At 39.5% G+C, this 17,102-nt stretch overlaps 2 protein-coding genes across 4 annotated transcripts; both read left to right on the forward strand.

The window, feature by feature from the left end:
- The first annotated feature begins 2,297 nt into the window (after positions 1-2,297).
- On the forward strand, positions 2,298-6,903 carry LOC146656754 (ubiquitin-conjugating enzyme E2 D4). The gene is made up of 7 exons (XM_085424527.1): positions 2,298-2,568; positions 3,784-3,847; positions 3,926-3,957; positions 4,052-4,129; positions 4,226-4,331; positions 4,785-4,878; positions 5,001-6,903. The coding sequence occupies exons 1-7, from the start codon at positions 2,545-2,547 to the stop codon at positions 5,044-5,046; spliced, it is 444 nt and encodes a 147-aa protein (XP_085280653.1). The 5' UTR covers positions 2,298-2,544; the 3' UTR covers positions 5,047-6,903.
- A 2,155-nt stretch (positions 6,904-9,058) lies between these two features.
- LOC146656755 (drebrin-like protein B) lies at positions 9,059-16,855 on the forward strand. Of its 3 annotated transcripts, XM_085424528.1 has the most exons (15): positions 9,059-9,213; positions 10,859-10,914; positions 11,141-11,253; positions 11,336-11,410; positions 11,727-11,876; positions 12,877-12,954; positions 13,262-13,413; positions 13,522-13,576; positions 13,724-13,795; positions 14,051-14,174; positions 14,467-14,583; positions 14,893-14,991; positions 15,198-15,256; positions 15,338-15,425; positions 16,218-16,855. In XM_085424528.1, exons 1-15 carry the CDS (start codon positions 9,131-9,133, stop codon positions 16,352-16,354), a joined length of 1,458 nt encoding a protein of 485 aa, XP_085280654.1. In that variant the 5' UTR covers positions 9,059-9,130; the 3' UTR covers positions 16,355-16,855. The 3 variants fall into 3 exon arrangements, with proteins under 3 accessions (XP_085280654.1, XP_085280655.1, XP_085280656.1); XM_085424529.1 differs by lacking the exon at positions 14,467-14,583; XM_085424530.1 differs by lacking the exons at positions 14,467-14,583; positions 14,893-14,991.
- The last annotated feature ends 247 nt before the right edge of the window (positions 16,856-17,102 follow it).

The following is a 17,102-nucleotide window of genomic DNA, read 5'->3' on the forward strand; positions in this document are numbered from 1 at the left end:
CCAAGGGAGCACAAAAGGGAAAGCTCTTATCATGCCTGTTTACTTATTGATGCGAGCTGTAAAATTCACAGATACTCACAGAAGCAAAAAAAAAAGAAAAAAAGGAAGATTTGAGGAGCAATTTGGAGATTTTTCTAGGTCAAAGGCCAACTTAACACTGACAAGCAAAATCAAATCACAGCTGAGGAAATGAACCATGAAACAGTGATTGCTTCATACATAATGACCCTTTTTCCAGTTTCTTAGCTCAAGAATTATTTGATTGTGCAGAGTGCTGACTTCACTGCAAACATGAGTACTACTTGCACATATTGCCTGAGTATATAATCAAATCTAGACCATTGATACAAGGGGCGAACAAATATCTCTTAGTATGCATGAACAATAGATCTTTGTTCCATAAGAGAGCCCTCAGAAAGCTAACAGGCTGACCTGAAGGTAGAACACCTCTGGGGATTGTGAGCAAAGCTTGTGCTCAGCATTAATTGGTTGCGCTTTTATTGGATAATTTAGACATTAGTAAGACCCATTTAAGTTAATTTTGAAAATGACATGGAATATATGTGCTTTGTCACAGCAGCCATGGGAAAAGGGCCATTGAAAGGAGCATGGGCACAGACGCAGCTTTTGCATGATTGCTAAAATAAGTGGAATGCTTTCTGTTATATAATTGAACTTCGACTAATGATGATTCATGTGACCAAAAAGACAGATCACTGGAGTCTGCTGAGCCCGTGGTTTCAAATAACAGCACTATAGGCTATATCCCACATGAGACAGGTCAGCTAAGCTCCTACCCCCACCCATATCATCCCAGTTCTGACACATTCACACTTTGAGTCATACATCACTGGAACTTGGGGCACCAGTCATGTAACTAAAAACTCAACCTCTGGGTATAGGTGGGAAATTCCCCATACAGGTCAATGATCTGTTACCTTATTGAAACAGAGACATTTTACTTATTGCCTTCATCCCCTAAGCATCCCCTCCACCCCCTTTAATTGCACTTATCCCTATGTCAACTACAAAATCCCTATAGATTTGAAGGACACAGTAGCAAACAAATCATTGTGATTTGAGATTTCACAGGAAACTGTACAGCAAGGCGAGCTCTGTGAACTGAGGCCTTAAGCCAACAGTGTAGGCTTGGCTTTGTCTGAAAACCTCATGCTGATAAACAGCCTCTCCAAGAAGACAAACTCAGGCCCCTGCTGCACAAGACTCAAAACTTCAGCTACCTCTGCTGCTTGCTGAATCTGATTACAGGCAAGCCCCGAGGACAGGCAGGTCATTGAGAGCACAGAGATGAGCAAACAATAAGATATTATCTGAAGGAATCTTCAGTTTTCCAAAGGAAAATGGTCCCTCTCAGTGTCACATTGACGATAGGATCCTCAACCTGACACTGAATCAGCCATTTAAGAAGAATGAACACTGCGAGCCATTCATGCATACTCACTAAAATAATGAGAGCTCTTTTTTCACTCTTGTTTAAGACATATAAAGAGAAGCTCATGAGGCTTTGCAAGACAAGGCCATGCAGAAACTGGAGCATGCAGCTGACTCAAATGAATATGACTTTACAGTGATTGGGTATTGAATGAACAATTCTTTAGTCTTTTTCTCTATTCTTTATGTGCGTGTAAATAATAGACGTGTTTGACCTCATTGTACTTTACTCATCGATTGTTATGCACTTGAAATAAATAATTTGAAACAACATTGTAAAATACAATCCTTTGATTCTGGGAAGTGCAGTGTTTGGTTAGAAAAATTGTGCTTTAAACCCCGAAAAACTATTTAAAGTAAAAGTTGAACAGCATAATCTATTCTGACCATGTGGTTTCCTTGTGCATTAGCTGTTTCCAAACAGTGACATCTTGTGGACACCTCTGCTCAATTATTGTTGAAGCCTTTGTGTGTAATAATGCTTGAAGACATGTCGCTTGCCACTGTCTGTCTATTTAAACTTGAAGGATGCGCATTGAGGGATCACGCTTCATTTTGTCTGGGTGCTTTTAAAACAAACAAGCAAGCAAAAATCATGAAATCATTAAAATATGAATACATTTTTAAAACAAAAAAGTAAATACGTTAATTTAATAGTTTTTGTTTTTAAACAAATCGAAATCAGATTTCTTTCTCTAGTTTTCTTTTTTATTTATACAGATTTTTTACTTTTATCGTGACTCGAAACTGGTTAAATTACAGTTTGAACTACAACAATGGAAGTTGTAGGTCGGTCAATTCGTGAATTTTAAGTAAAGTCTCGCGATATTTAAACTGGCTGCCAGGCACCCAAAGAAGAGCAGTAATGAGAAGGAGACAGCAGCAAAATAGCTCAGTTGTTCCTAAGAAAGATCAACATATAACTCATTGTTGGTCACATTGCTTATACTAGAAACCAAACGTTCAGACTTAGACGGCATTTGTCGTTTATACGCACACTGAGATTTGAAAGTACGCGGCCTCAGAAGCCAAATTTTATGTGTGAAGTGCTAACTGTTAGCTGACAGGCTACCTAGCATAGCCATTGAAGCAATGGCGTTGAAAAGAATTCAGAAGGTGAGTGTATATTTGCTTACAAGTGCTAGCCATATCTTCAATATATACATTTTTTAAGCTTGAGTCCCCTCTGTAACGATGTTGCCTGTGTCTAAACTTTTCTTTGGGTCGAATTAGCAGTGCTAGCTTGATTTTTCTGCTCCTGTTTAAAATAATTTATAGACAAAGAATGGCTAACCCACCGGTGGCCCCATTGGTGCACTGCTACAGTAACGGTCGCAGTTAACAAACACGCTGTTTATTTTAAATGTTTCTTTGTGTGAAATTATGCCTTTTTCTCCTGAAAGGTTACTAAGCACTCTTGTTAGTGTTTCTAGTTGTGTTTCACAGTGCAACGTAAAGCTCGGCTTTGACATTATTGAGTGTGTGCTCTTTGTTTTTATTATTGTTGGGTATGTAGATGACCTGTTGATAAATCAGTGGGCGGACAGTTGTCTTTATCGTTGTATCAGTAACTGTCGCTGATGATGTTGCTGAATGACAGCTGCTTGTTGGTTGCCAAAATTGAACCCTAGTGTCAGTGTTGCCATATATGGAATGGCAAATGGGGCACTGGAGCAGGGCACTGTGTATATTTATATAACAGAATAGATAGGCTTTCATTCAAGAGATGTTTAATAACGGGCCTTATTTCTGTTTGAATATCTGCTGAATATCTTTCTGTGTTCAACCAAGCTTTGATTTGAGTTAATTACATATCACAGCATGCCTCTTGGGGGGGAGGAGAATTAGATTTTAATTTAAAATAAATGTTTTTAATCCGTGGGTATGTAGTTCATCAAACTACTGATGAGGCTTCAGTTTTGGCCTATTTTCTCCTGCTACAGATGTGTTATTTCTATATAAAACAGCCTGTCAGATGGAACATATGGGTGGGACAAAATATTTATGACATTATATTGCAGTGCAGCATCTTGTGTTATAATATTGTTCCTTTTAGAGTGCAGGCACTCTAAAAGCGTTCCCACACCAGTTTCACTTACCAGCGTTAGTGGCTCATAAGACCTCCAGGTTATGCTTAACGATTGAATTCATCTCTTATTTATGTACACAGAGACTGCAGTGTTTTGTAGACTGTTGTGTAGTCTATCAAGAACTGTTGATGGTGCCAGTATGCTGGTACATGGATTGTGATAGCATCACATCAAGAGTTAATTTGTGTTTTCTTTGAACTTCAAACGTTCTGATTCACTTTGTAATTACCCTGACTTTTAGGAACTGTCGGACCTGCAGAGGGATCCTCCTGCCCAGTGCTCTGCTGGACCAGTTGGAGAGGATTGTAAGTAGTTTAACAGTTGTTGAGTAATCTTTGAAGATTTATGTGTGATTTACATAATTTTGTTTTTCCTCCTCTCAGTGTTTCATTGGCAGGCAACAATAATGGGTCCAGTAAGTGAAACACTTATCACACCCAATACAGTTAAAGTGCGCTTATAAATGAAAATCATGACCCCTTACTTTATTTCTCTTCCTATTTAAACAGAGTGACAGTCCATATCAGAGTGGAGTGTTCTTCCTCACCATTCACTTCCCAACGGATTACCCCTTTAAACCACCAAAAGTGAGTAAAACAGTGAGGCACAATGCTTCTTATTTTTTAAATTTATTCTGTCATATAATTGGCCTTACATCATTTTTTTTCTATGTTTTGGAACAGGTTGCATTCACAACAAAAATTTACCACCCAAATATCAACAGCAATGGAAGTATTTGTCTGGACATTCTGAGGTCACAGTGGTCACCTGCACTTACAGTTTCGAAAGGTAAAAAAATAAATTAAAATGTGTGGTGTGGGTGTACATATACCCAGTACATGAGCCAAAAAGTGTTTGGGGAAAAAAAGATTTAGCCAACAGATTTATGATAAACAGATTGTTGCCTGCTTGTTGAGAGAATTGAAATGATGCCAAAGCCATAACATAAAATTACACTCTACGTAAAATTATACCTTCCGTTTCTTTGGATTGTACTGTAGATGGGTCCAATTCATCTGCTAATTTTGGGCTAGTGTGTCGATGTAGTGATTGATTAACAAATTATTATTGAACTTATTTGTAATGGCACATATGAAATGATTGGAGTGCTTCTAGATGTGATTTTGATTATTTAAGAAGTTAAAATGACATCTTGCTGTGCTGATGGTAGGAGTAGAACACAGTTATGTCTATAATAAATCCCCTCTCAAAGATTTTTAACTTTGATTCTTTCTTCCACAGTATTATTGTCCATCTGCTCTCTTCTGTGCGATCCAAACCCAGATGATCCGCTGGTACCAGAGATCGCCCACACGTACAAGGCTGACAGGGAAAAGTAAGTGTAAAACATGACTGCTTTTGCCACAGTTGAGCTCACAGCCAGGTACACTCATGCTGCAAGATTAACTTCTGAGTTTGAGGTTAAGTTAAACTTTTCACATTGCATGTGTTTTACAGGTACAACAAACTAGCAAGAGAATGGACACAGAAGTATGCAATGTGAGAACACCAAGGAGATCAGAACGAGATCAGAACTACAAGAACAAAAGAAACACAGATGATTTGTAACTTGAAGTAAATGAGCATCAAAGTAGTTGGGGGACTTTGGGGGAGGGGGGTAAACTAAACAACAGCCCACTTTTTGGAGAAGGAAGCGGTACTATGAGGTACAGTGCCACTTGGCTTTGTGTGTGTTGAGCTGATACAGTGTGCTCTGCTTCATGACTTGTATGGATCTGCTGAGCAGGACCTAATGGACTCCTTAAAGCACTCCCACATGGAATACCAGAAAACTCTTTACAATCCCTACCACCGTACTCAGACTTTAAACTGTTACTCTTGCTATTGTGATGATCATTATAATTGTTGCTTTCTATAAGCATCATTTTTACCATCATTGAGTCATATCGTCGTGCTACTCAGAAACAAAATATTTGATTTAGGAGATTATTTCTCCCTTCATTTCAGAGGTACTATCTGCACCCCACTGGATGTCTTGTTACTGTATTTCATGTTTTCTGGTGGCCTTTCTGTGTTATGTTGATGTGCAATTTAGACAGAATGTTTCCTGTTGAACACAAAAGTGTGCAGTGCCATTACCAGCAGCTGATCTGTTGGCACGTAACTGTCTCTGCCCTGAAACAATGTGAAAGGTGTTAAGAAGGATTTGTCTCCATCATCCGCTGCAATTGGAGTTGTAACAGTATTGAGTTGTTTTGAAAACACTGGGGAGCTGCTGTTTATAAGTTAGCGGGTAGGTTAACGTCCACCTCCATCTTTCTCACACATGCCATCGTTCTTCTGTCTTGAATAATAAATGACGGCTGGTGTCCATAGTGCTCAAAAACTACTGCTGTTTAACATGTTATGCTGTGTAGCTATGAATGTGGCTACTCTTTGTCGTGCAGTCATAGCTGTGCGCCACTTCCTCAGTACAGTTACTCAGGTATCTTTAAGAAGATCATCAGCCTTTTACATGCGGTGACCCATGGTGAGAAAAATGATCAGGGTTAACACAGTCCGACTTCTAAAAATAGCACTTGCCTAATTTTGCGGTTCTGTTCAAATAACGACCCATCACTGACTGCAACTTACTGCAGTGTGATCAAAGACATACCACAATGGGTCTGTGCTGCACAGAAATATATGCTGTCCGAAACATACTGTTACTCTCATTATTTCTCTCCACTTATTTCAGTGTTTTTAAAGCGACTGGTTGTGTGGTTGTGAACAGCTTGCAAATGATGCTGTTTTTGAACAGACTTGATGTTTTGCAGCTCTGTGTCACTTACAGTCATAACATTACAGTTTGGTATGCTTTAAATATCAGGATTTATGTTCATTTTCATCATTGTTCTGCTTCTTTTTTTTTTTTTTTTTTTTTTTTCCTCCATTAATAAGCAACACTGACAGTAAACTTTTTCCTTTTTTTTTTCTTTTTTTTTTTAGGGTATAATGTTTGGCTTTTTTTTTCTTCTTTTTAAATTGTATCTTTGAAAGTGTGGTGTTTTTTTTGTTTTTAGATTTTTTTTTCTCATTTGTGTCATGAATATTGAGCACGATTTTGATGTGTCATAATGTAATAGTAAGATAATCCATTGTAACTGTTGGACAAAGTAGTTGGAAAAGTTGTCAAAAATCACAATTCAGTGCGTCGACGCTGCCAGTATAAAGGGAATTATTGGATATTAGGAGCAAGAAATTTCTGCTATTGAGCTATTATTTAATAGATTCATACAGAAAGGTAAATAGCTAAGCATGATTATTTAAGAAGCTTTGATTGTAGAATTAACACCATTGTTTAGATGCTGACTATAGATTTTTAATATTCTACTGTAAAAATAAAAACATGTCAAAACAAGTTGTCCTAAAAGTATACCGTATATACTAAAATGTTTTGAAAATGTACCCACCGAATGCTCCGACACCTCCGCTGTAATACTACAAGTCCAGTCTTTGTGTGCATTGGTGTTTATTCATCTAGCTATTTATTTATTAGAAAGCTGGGTATCTTCCAACTATTCAGCAAGAGCCTCAGTTCATAATATGAGTAATGCTACATTGACTTCCTTTAACCCACGTGTTCATTACGGTTTCATATAGGCAGCTTGGCATGCTTTGCACTCTGGTGATCCTTCTCAGCCATTTTGCAGAATATCAGGGATTTCGTTGAATTTCATCTGCCTAACACCTCTGACTAAAAGTTTAGCCTTAACCCTCCTTAACCCTCATTTTTGTGTGTGTATATATATATATATATATATATATATATATATATATATATATATATATATATATATATATATATGGAGAGAGAGAGAATGTGTCATATAAACTGTAAATTTGCTATCAGGGCTGTATTCCCAAAATGGGTGATTCATTATATCAGTAGAACTGGAAGCCTGCATAAAGAGTTCACAATGTTTTGTTTAAAGAAAAAAAAATCAGCTTAGCTTTTACTGAATGCAGGACCAGCCTTCACGCATCTTAAAATCTGGAATATATGTGTGCTTGAACTGCCATCATGAACAGTCACGTCTTCGCGTAACCTACACAAGATAATTATGACCTTGTTATAACATGAATAAAGTTCATCTTGATTTCTTGTTGTTTGCAGTCATTTCATGGAGAGCCTGACTGATTTCTCAGCGTATCACACAATGTTTCTGTACCCAACATAATCAGAAAAAATATGTTTGGGGTCATTTAGAAATGGTGTCACCTCACAGCTTGTCCAGCAGAGTGCTCTCTGACTCATTTACAATGCTTTTGGCAACCACTGCAGCACCTGTTTGCATTTGTTCCTCATCACGGGGGATTTTAAATTGGGTATTTATGATTTTTTTTTTTTTGAGTTGGCATTGACTTGACATTAAAAGACATTCAATTAACATTTTGCAGACATTTTTAAAAAAAAAAAAATACTTCTTAAAGACAAATGGTAAATGGTTCCTTTATTTTATAATAAAAGTTTAGGTTCATCTCTGGAGAGAGAGAGAGAAATATGTACTATAGTCACAGCAGTGATTCATGTCTCAGTCCTTTAAATGTTGCTATGAAGACATTTTCAGGGTAGAAATAGAGAAATGTGTGATCTGGTTTGTTTTAGGGCCTTAAAGCGGGTTTTATTATACCTAAATTACATACACTGGTGTTTATTTTTACTGTGAGTCCTATTACTGCTAAAATTTATTCACTGTTACGATTCCTTCCACTGTGGTTGGATATTGACTAAAATGTGTCTTACTTTTCTTTTGGAGCTGTCTACTCGGCTCTTTTGTGGATGCCAGAACATCAAGTAACCCTGCCATAGAGTATCACAACCTAGTTTAGGGTGTGGGCACATGCACAGTTCAGTGAATTAACTTTAAGCACATTATCACCATATTACAGCAGCTTTGCCAGGTATTGAGAAGCAGATGCCTGTGTGATATATTTATCAAAATTCCCAGTGTGAATCAAGACAAATGTTCATAATTTTCCTTTACATTTGATCCCTATAGTTGTTTCCTATACTTCCTATATAGACACTTTTGGGGGAAATGTATATCTTAAACGGGAGAGAAACCATATATTTTGCACCATTTTTTTTTGTTGGTTTGTTTGTTTTAAAGTTACACAAGTTAAAAAAAAAATAATCATGTAATATGCTCTAATAACTGTAGGGTTAAAATTTTGAATTTCTAATTTATTTCAATGAGTTCCCAGTAAAAGGTGAGGCCTTTACTGGTCCTGTGGACGTTTGATACGTAACATTATGGGAGATTTTTGCGGTGCAGACAGCAGTGATTGCGTAAAGGTCAGTTTCGTCTGATCTCACTAAACCTTTGATATTTGCATCATGATTTTTCGGAAACATCGCTGCAACTAATTATAGTCGACCCGGTAAATTATTAGAAACAACGCACACAACACCCCCAAATCGGCAGCGTCACGCCACACTGTTATCATTACCATGGCTGACATCTAGCCTCTAGGCTAAACTAACCCCCCCTCCTCCGGCTGAAAGTCAGCAGCATCATTGCCACTCCTCCCAATAGGAAGGGCGCATCCCGGTAGCTAGCTGGCTAGCTGTACTCAGAATAACGATGGCAGTTAACCTCAGCAAAAATGGCCCTGCATTAACAGCTGCATATAAAGAAGTGGTAGATGAAAAATCCAATACCAACTGGTAAGGAGAAACATTTTCATAGCAGTATTAGCTGTTTGTACGAGGGAGGTTGTTAGCTACATTGTTGGCTAGCTTTGAGCGAGTCGACAAGTAACTTAACCTATCGTAAAATAAACTTAGCCAGTTACCTAGAAATAATGGTAGTTTGGGAACCACATTAGAGTTTGTAGTTTTTATATAACCGATAACGTTTATTAAGAGTCATCTTTGTATAATGTAGGCGTTTAGTTTCTGACATTTATTGGTGATCTGTTGATTAATAACCTTAAAGATGTGCTAACGAGATAGCTAGTTACAGTGTTGTCAGTTGACGGCTATACTGAGCCAACTAAGATGCTCTGACTGTATTTTTAGCTCAAATTAAATGAAATCATGAAAGGGCGTGAGGTAAGTCGCTAGCGTCCTTGCCCACTTCCTGGTAACATATCAGAAGTAATTTATAACCAGTAAGTGATACTAGAACTTCCTCTTTGTTTTACCCAACGTTACAGAAAGTGTTTGTGGTTTGAAATTTAAACCTGTTGAAGTTCAGCCGCCGTGTTTAATGATGACCCGAATTAGATAATCCCCGAGAGGACGTGTTCAGAGAGAGGACTACTGGCTCTGTGTGGACTCTGAAAATGTCTCTCATCAAACCAATGTTTGCCTTTCTTCCCTCATTTTAAGCAGTCGACAGCCACCGCCTACCAGCTCAGCAATTTGCTTTTTTTTTTTTTTTTTAAATGGTGCTGCTAACAGGATTAAGTAAATGTAGAATAAAGAAGTGATCTTTCGGAGTGAGCAAGTTCCTCTGATATGAACTGCTACGTGCTGTGTCCTGATAACAAGCAAATGCCCTTTAAAATCCACAGCACACTGGATTTTTACTTTGTAAGCGTTATTGTTGGGCTTAAATTAGCAGCCTGTGTTGAGCTATAATTAGCATTATAACATGTGGCTGCTTTTTATGAATTCTGTGGAGGAACAGATCAGTTCATCTGTGTAGTAAATCATAAATGCATCCTGGGTTGTCTCTGGAAGGAGATCTCCAAGCCAAGTGAAATAAGAATGTCACAACACGTCCCTGAATTACACCATACACCTACCTACAACTTACTAAAAACTGACGCAGTTATGAGTTCATATCAGCCAAATCTCTGTTAACTTCATGTGGAACTCCCCTGCTATTCATCACCTAAATAAATATTTTGTTGCATACAAATAACCCACAAAAACTCGTTTAGACTGACCCCGACACGAAAAACCAGACTCTATGAAAGGCTTCTTCAAATGCCTCCATTATTAATGTATTTACACACAGAAAATGGAGCTATGTATTAACTAAAGCTTGTTTGTTTAGGTCTGCTAGTCTTTATTTTTACTAGGATTTTCACAGCAAAGAAATTTCAGTGGAACTTTTCTTCTTGGGCCTGCGGCCTGTAAAGATTACTCAAAAGGCTGCTAGAAATGAGGATTAGAAACTGCAGCAGTGTTTACACTACACCTGTTTCCCCTGTATCGTGTGTAAATGGGGCTTAAGTGATACTTTGAATAGGTTTGCAAAACAACTCTTGTTTACTGTGAAATGATGCGTATCCACTTTTCTGTCTGTGGGATCTGTTTTCAGCCAGTGGTGTAATTAGGTGTAATCTGGTGCTTTATACAGGGCCTTGTTCACCTATGAGGGAAACAGCGATGACATCCGACTGGCAGAAAAAGGGGGTGAGTAACCATGTGGATATTTTAATCAAGTTTTTATGATCTCGACACGATATTAGCAAATGTGTGCAGGAATGCCACCGTCAGCATAGCGGTACTGGAATATCAGCACAAAAGGACTGCTTGCCTCTGCTTTCTCACCCCATGATTTGCAATGGGGAAAAAATGCCAACAGTTACACAATGAACCACAATAACCATTTGACTTTTCCACGATGTTTATGCATCAGATGGAGGACTGGAAGAGCTGGTTGAAGAACTCAACAGTGGAAAAGTGATGTATGCTTTCTGCCGGGTCCAGGATCCAAATTCCGGCCTGCCCAAATATGTCCTCATCAACTGGGTCAGAGCGACACTCAGCTATTAAACATGTGTTTGCCGTCTCTGTTATGGTCACTAACCCTCTAAATGTTGTTGCATTTCAGACTGGAGAGGGAGTTAAGGATGCCAGGAAGGGAATATGTGCAAATCATGTCAGTGCCATGTCCAATTTTCTGAAGGTAGTGTGAAACCTTTGAGTCTAGTTCAAATACACATTGGAATTTGTACTGCTGTCTGCTTGTGTTTGCAGAGGAGGCCTAACTGCATGCACCTTAATGCTGACTTTACCGCATGACATTCAGTAAATGGATACACATTCCTGCTCCTAGAATTGTCATTAATGTAATAGCTTTGCTGGAATGATGTCAGTGTTATTAATGCCACACTTGCAAGGAGTTCATTGCTGTGGCTGGTTTGTGTGTCGGAACCAAGATGAAACTAGAAGGGTGTCCTCCTTTGTGTTTTAAAAGGAACTGTTCTTCTTTGCTGTTTCAGGGGGCCCATGTCACAATAAATGCTAGAGCAGAGGAGGATGTGGAGCCCGAGTCGATTATGCAAAAGGTGGCTAAAGCCTCAGGAGCCAACTACAGCTTCCACAAAGAAGCTTCCAGCCGCTTCCAGGACAGCGGTCCGCAGGGTCCCGTGGTATGCACTTCCACTTGCCTGTCAACAATAGAACAAGATAAGCAGTGAACTAGATCTTAACTAGACTCCTTTATCTCAGATCATGCACACATCTTAAATGTTTTTGTTTTTTTTTTTGTTTAATGGTCATCTGCAATCTGATTTATAAGAGTTAATTGGATCCATATTAAAAATAGTCATTATTCCTTTTACAAATCACAGTCTACCTCTGCACACATGTTTCAGCATCATTTCCCTGCCCAAACATCTGCATTCAGTCATAAACAGTCACAGAAATGAAGCTGCTGATCCAGACATCCAAATATTGGCACTTGTACTGCTGTATGAGCATTTTCACGGTGAACTCAATCTGCATTATATTGAAAATGTGCCATGCAGTGATTGTGTGAGATCTCTCACTGTTTTTGCACAGTGCGTGTGTGCCAAGTGAGAATGCAGAAGGAAGAGTGTATTCAAGCCACCCTGGTGTGGAAATGCAGTCACGTTCACACAGAAAATAAACAAAGGCAACATTGTTCTTGGTCACTTGTGCACATATTATAAAATGAGTCATCCTCTGTTCTGATTTTCTTCAGCGCTCTTTGATGTATCAGATTTTTTTTTTTTTTTTTTTTTGGTTTATCAGTTAGCCTTGTTAATGTGATGTGAAAGCTGCTTCATATTGAGGAAAGGCGAGCCAGGCCTTCATGCATCCTGTCACATCCTGTCACATCCTGGCCTCATTCTGCATTTCAGCTGCTGTGTGCTGCTGACCGCCGGTGTCAGCAGCGTACAGTCTCGCCCTTTCCACTGCGCTCTGTGTTGGGAATGATGACAAAGTGATGACACAGCACTGATTAAAAGCTGAGCAGATTTTTAGATTTTGTGTCATATATGATGTGTTTATGAAGTTTGTCCACAAGTAACCTGTGAAATAAAATACTTTTTTTGTATTTTAATTTAGTCTGGCAATTCTGCCAACACTGGACGGCATATCGATGTTTGTTTTCTTGTCATACAGGGCTCAGTCTACCAGAAAACCAACGCCATGTCAGAAATCAGAAAGACCAACAAAGACAACTTCTGGGCCCAGGCAGAGGTACACTCATTAAACAATATGTACTTGTCTCTTATCTCTGTGAAAATGCAAGAAATGCCTCAAATATTTTAACATATTACACATCCTGCCTTTTCTGTTAAGCTCCTTAGTGCCATGTATTTTTCACTCTATAAAAAATACATGGCACATAGCCTTTTCCATCACAAATGTAACTGTGATGAGTAACCGCTTAGTTACAACTTTTTGGTGGTGCTAATTTCCCAGCAGTTTTCTTTTGTTAATCATTGTAAAATCAAGCTTTTCAACGACTGTGACGTTTGACCTTGTTGCTGTGATTGGCTTTTAGAAAGAAGAGGAGAAGCGTCGACTGGAGGAGCGGCGCAAGGCAGAGGAGGAGCGCAAGCACCTGGAAAGGGAGAGGAAAGACAGAGAGGCCAAGGAGGCAGCGATGAGGGAAAAAAGGGACAAGGAGAGGTCCTCTCAAATTGACCAACAAAAGTAGGCTTGTCTAATAATGAGGCCAGTTTGCAATTGTTTCTTTTTATCTTTTCTTTTTTTAAACAAAGGTTCAAATTACATTTTCTCTGTTTTCTCATTATTAATTAGGAAGTACCAGCAGCAGCAGGAAGCTGAGAGTAGAGAGCAGGAAAAACCCCGTTGGGTGAGTGCCTCACTGGGCCACTGACACGACTACATTTAATTAACCGTGTTCATTTTTGAGTACTTTTTGGTGGTGCTTACACCTTCTAAACGCAAGTCAGGAAGGTAGCAAAGTCAGCAGTGCCAATATTGATATTAACATTATCAGGAGGAGCAGGAGGAGAACCAGGCAGCCCAGACGAGAGCAGTCAAGAGAGGTGAATCTGTGGAGAAGGCCAATGTGAGTTCCCCTTCACCCAAGTGCTCTTCTTCTGGCTAATTTACTCTTTTCTTTTGCCTAAATCAAAATCTCTAATCCAGTGTAAGCCCTTTGATGCTCAGGGGAACGCACCTCTCTTCCAGCTTCTGTCTCGTATGACGTCAATCTTCAGATTGATTTGTTATTTTTGTGTCGTTTGACAAACGCTTTCCACCACATTACCGACGACCTCGGTCTAATGCTTTTTGTACATATTATTGGTTTTCTTCCTCTCAGGAGGCTGCTTCTCTCATCTCTCAGCGTGCTGTGAACCCCAGAGAAATGTTCAAGCAGAGAGAGAGAGGAATAACTCCCAGTGACTCAGATGTACCTCCTGCTGCTCCTGCAAGCCCTCAGCCAGGTATTTTCGCACTGTAAACAACGACTTGGTCATGTAAATCATTGAATGTCAGCATCTTTTTCAGGTAGTGGTAGGTATAAATTCTGTAAGTGATTATTTCCCCATCACTGTCCTTTTCCATAGTTGAAATGTTCCATCAGACTGTCTAGTTGTCTCGTAGTTCATACTTAACTCTGTCGCCATAACACTGTCTCTTCCTCTGCTCAACCTGTCTGGTCTTTGTTTTCTGTCTCTTCAATTTTTGTTTTGTTTTTTGGGGGGTTCTGGGGGCTCAATGTGCATCTCTGCTCAGGGCGTCTTCAAAGCCCCTTTCTGTCTAAGCAAGTGTATGAATCTGAGCGAGCCAGCTCACCTCAGCGCCAAGCTTCTCCTGTACCTGCAGGCTCTGCCTCTCCTGTCCATGCCACAGGTGTGAGCTTTAAACACACACACGCGTACACACACACAAACAACAAGTTGGGTGTCAGACTGACACTTAACAACAGCGAATCGCTTCGTGTCTCGTTGTTCTGGTGTCTCATCTTTCACATTTCTTGTAATCTGCCATTTCATCATGAGTCATGCTTCCATTCTGTTTTCTTAAGACTTGTTTTGATACTCCTTAAGTTAAGCAGACCAAGAACGCCCTTATGTCTGAGCCTGGTGGTGGAATTTAAGCTTGTGTGCTCTTGTGAATGTCTTCCACATGCATGTCTGTGCTGGTGTTTTGGGTGATAAGAGCCTGATGGTGGTGGTGATGATGATGATGATGATGATGATGATGGGCCGTCCCGGTGTGAGTATGATGAGCAGGACGCAGCCCCTCAGGAGCAGCAAGGTGGGGTTCATTTCACGGGCAGTGTTATCCTTTATATCATTTTCCCAACCCTTCCATCTGCTTCAGTATAAACACATTGTCGTGATTTGCTGTGATAAAATAACTAAACTTGCATCTTGATAAAAGGCTGTTCCTGAAACCTGCTGGTAAGGCTGACAGCCCAGGCCCCCCACACACTCATTCTTACAGTTCTCTCTCTATTCCAGAAGAAGCACCGACTGCTAACTCGTGCGTCACAGAGCCAGTTTATGAAGACCCTCCTCAAGTGAGTGTTTACTTACCTTTGGCTGGACAGTGATAGACATAAGCAGCCACTATTAAAACCAATTTCTCTGTTCTCTCCTAGGCAGAGGAGACTAACACCTATGAAGTGACTGCTGAGGAGACATCAGACAGAGGCATCTGTGCGAGAGCTTTATACGACTACCAAGCTGGTCAGTCTCGGGTTAAAGTTCTTAGATATTTGACCAAATTCCAACACATGGCCATTTATCTATGGGACACATTCTTGATAGAAGGAATATGGGTGTATATTAATTTTTTTTGTGGAAAACCTAATTATCCCTACTACACATGACAGTCATCAGCAGCTCTCACACAGTAGCTACTAAGTAATGCAGAGTTCAGAATTGCTTTATCTCGCTGTGCTTGTTGTTTCCAGTTAGCTTCAGTATCTCAGTTAAGTTGAAAATGACGCTGAAAAGTCACCCTAAAAGTAGCAGTATGTTTTGTAAAAAAAATAAACGGGTAAAAGACAGTAAAGAGTGACAGAAAAGGGGGACGTGAACAAAGATTAGGGAGAATGAAAATAGAAGTTGCAGCATCCACGCTGCCCTGGCTCAACATCCCAGATATCCAACCTATTCAGCCCTTCAGCTATTCATCTTTTATCTAAGTCAAGCGCACCTCACTGGCTCGGACTCATTTTAATTCAGCCTTTATGTTAAAATGTGTGTATTTCATACTGATGCCTATCAGGGTCACAATTACTCTTTTGGTGCTTCTAGGTAGAGGTGTGTTTTTTCTTTTTACCCACACACCCTAGAATTCACTGTATGATTAATAAACCCATTTTAGGAAAAGTCCTGAAATCTGAGATCATGGGGTTTTATTTTAGTGCCAGAGCACTTTCAGTGACACCTTTGATGGTTTTAGTGTTTAGGAAGTTTGACTGAAGTATGTGTTGAGAAATTTCTTAAAATAAACCCAAACTTCTTTTCTTTTAGCTGATGACACAGAGATCTCTTTCGACCCCGACGACATCATTACCGGGATTGAGATGATAGACGAGGGCTGGTGGCGAGGCTACGGCCCAGATGGCCATTTTGGAATGTTCCCGGCCAATTACGTGGAGGTCATGTAAGCCCGGCGCGCCGCTTTCCCCACCGATCATCGATCGGAGCGGCAGGCCCGTAGGACCTCTGCAGTAAACACGACACACAGCAACGTCAGTCCTCACACACTAGATATCAGGCCGAAGTGAAGCAAATGAGCCTCCACTTCCTGGATAAAAATAACATGAATGGTCATCGCGGGCCTGAAGCTTTTGATTTCAAGAAAGTATTTCCATTAAATCGTTGATGTTATAAGCAAGTGATGGCATAGTGTAGGGATTTGTGAAGACCTACAGGCCAACCAAACACCTCCCTTTGTCATTCCAAAATTAAGTCCTGTAAATGTGATGCAGTGTCAGCCTCTTTAATTTTGTTGTGAGCATTTCTATTTCACGTTTCTTCCAAAGTGGCTTCAGTTTGATTTCAGGTATAATTTCGTCGTTACTTTGTAGCAATTGCTCCTCTCCATTTCAGGAAAGAAAAAAAATCAAAGGTGGTGGTACCAGCTACAGAATAAACTTTTGCCTTGATTTTTGCCTTTCTGTACCGGCAGACTGAATAATTTTTTATTATTATTATTGTTATGTGACTGAATTTGCATCCTGTGTGAATTTGAAACCTTTACTGATACGACTGTGGTTAATTACATATTTAAAAAAAAACAAAACTTGTTTGCTGTGCTCTGAGTGGTAGGCTCTGTAGTAGGAAATGCATAAAGTGGTTCCTTTTTAACTGTGAGCAAACGTTTTTGCTTTCATTTCATTTCAATTCCTTCCT

Source organism: Rhamphochromis longiceps, linkage group LG12 (assembly GCF_057381845.1).
Source record: "Rhamphochromis longiceps isolate RC_006_pf linkage group LG12, R_longiceps_female_GT1.1, whole genome shotgun sequence".
NCBI classification, from domain to species: domain Eukaryota; kingdom Metazoa; phylum Chordata; class Actinopteri; order Cichliformes; family Cichlidae; genus Rhamphochromis; species Rhamphochromis longiceps.

Bases quoted from the DNA above. Each gene is read 5' to 3' on its own strand.
- LOC146656754 (XM_085424527.1), top strand. From the start codon at position 2,545: ATGGCGTTGAAAAGAATTCAGAAG. The intron at 4,130-4,225 runs GTGAGTAAAACA...GTTTTGGAACAG, and splicing joins ACCCCTTTAAACCACCAAAA to GTTGCATTCACAACAAAAAT. The intron at 4,332-4,784 runs GTAAAAAAATAA...TTTCTTCCACAG, and splicing joins TGCACTTACAGTTTCGAAAG to TATTATTGTCCATCTGCTCT.
- LOC146656755 (XM_085424528.1), top strand. From the start codon at position 9,131: ATGGCAGTTAACCTCAGCAAAAATGGCCCTGCATTAACAGCTGCATAT. The intron at 14,175-14,466 runs GTATTTTCGCAC...ATCTCTGCTCAG, and splicing joins TCCTGCAAGCCCTCAGCCAG to GGCGTCTTCAAAGCCCCTTT. The intron at 15,257-15,337 runs GTGAGTGTTTAC...GTTCTCTCCTAG, and splicing joins TTTATGAAGACCCTCCTCAA to GCAGAGGAGACTAACACCTA.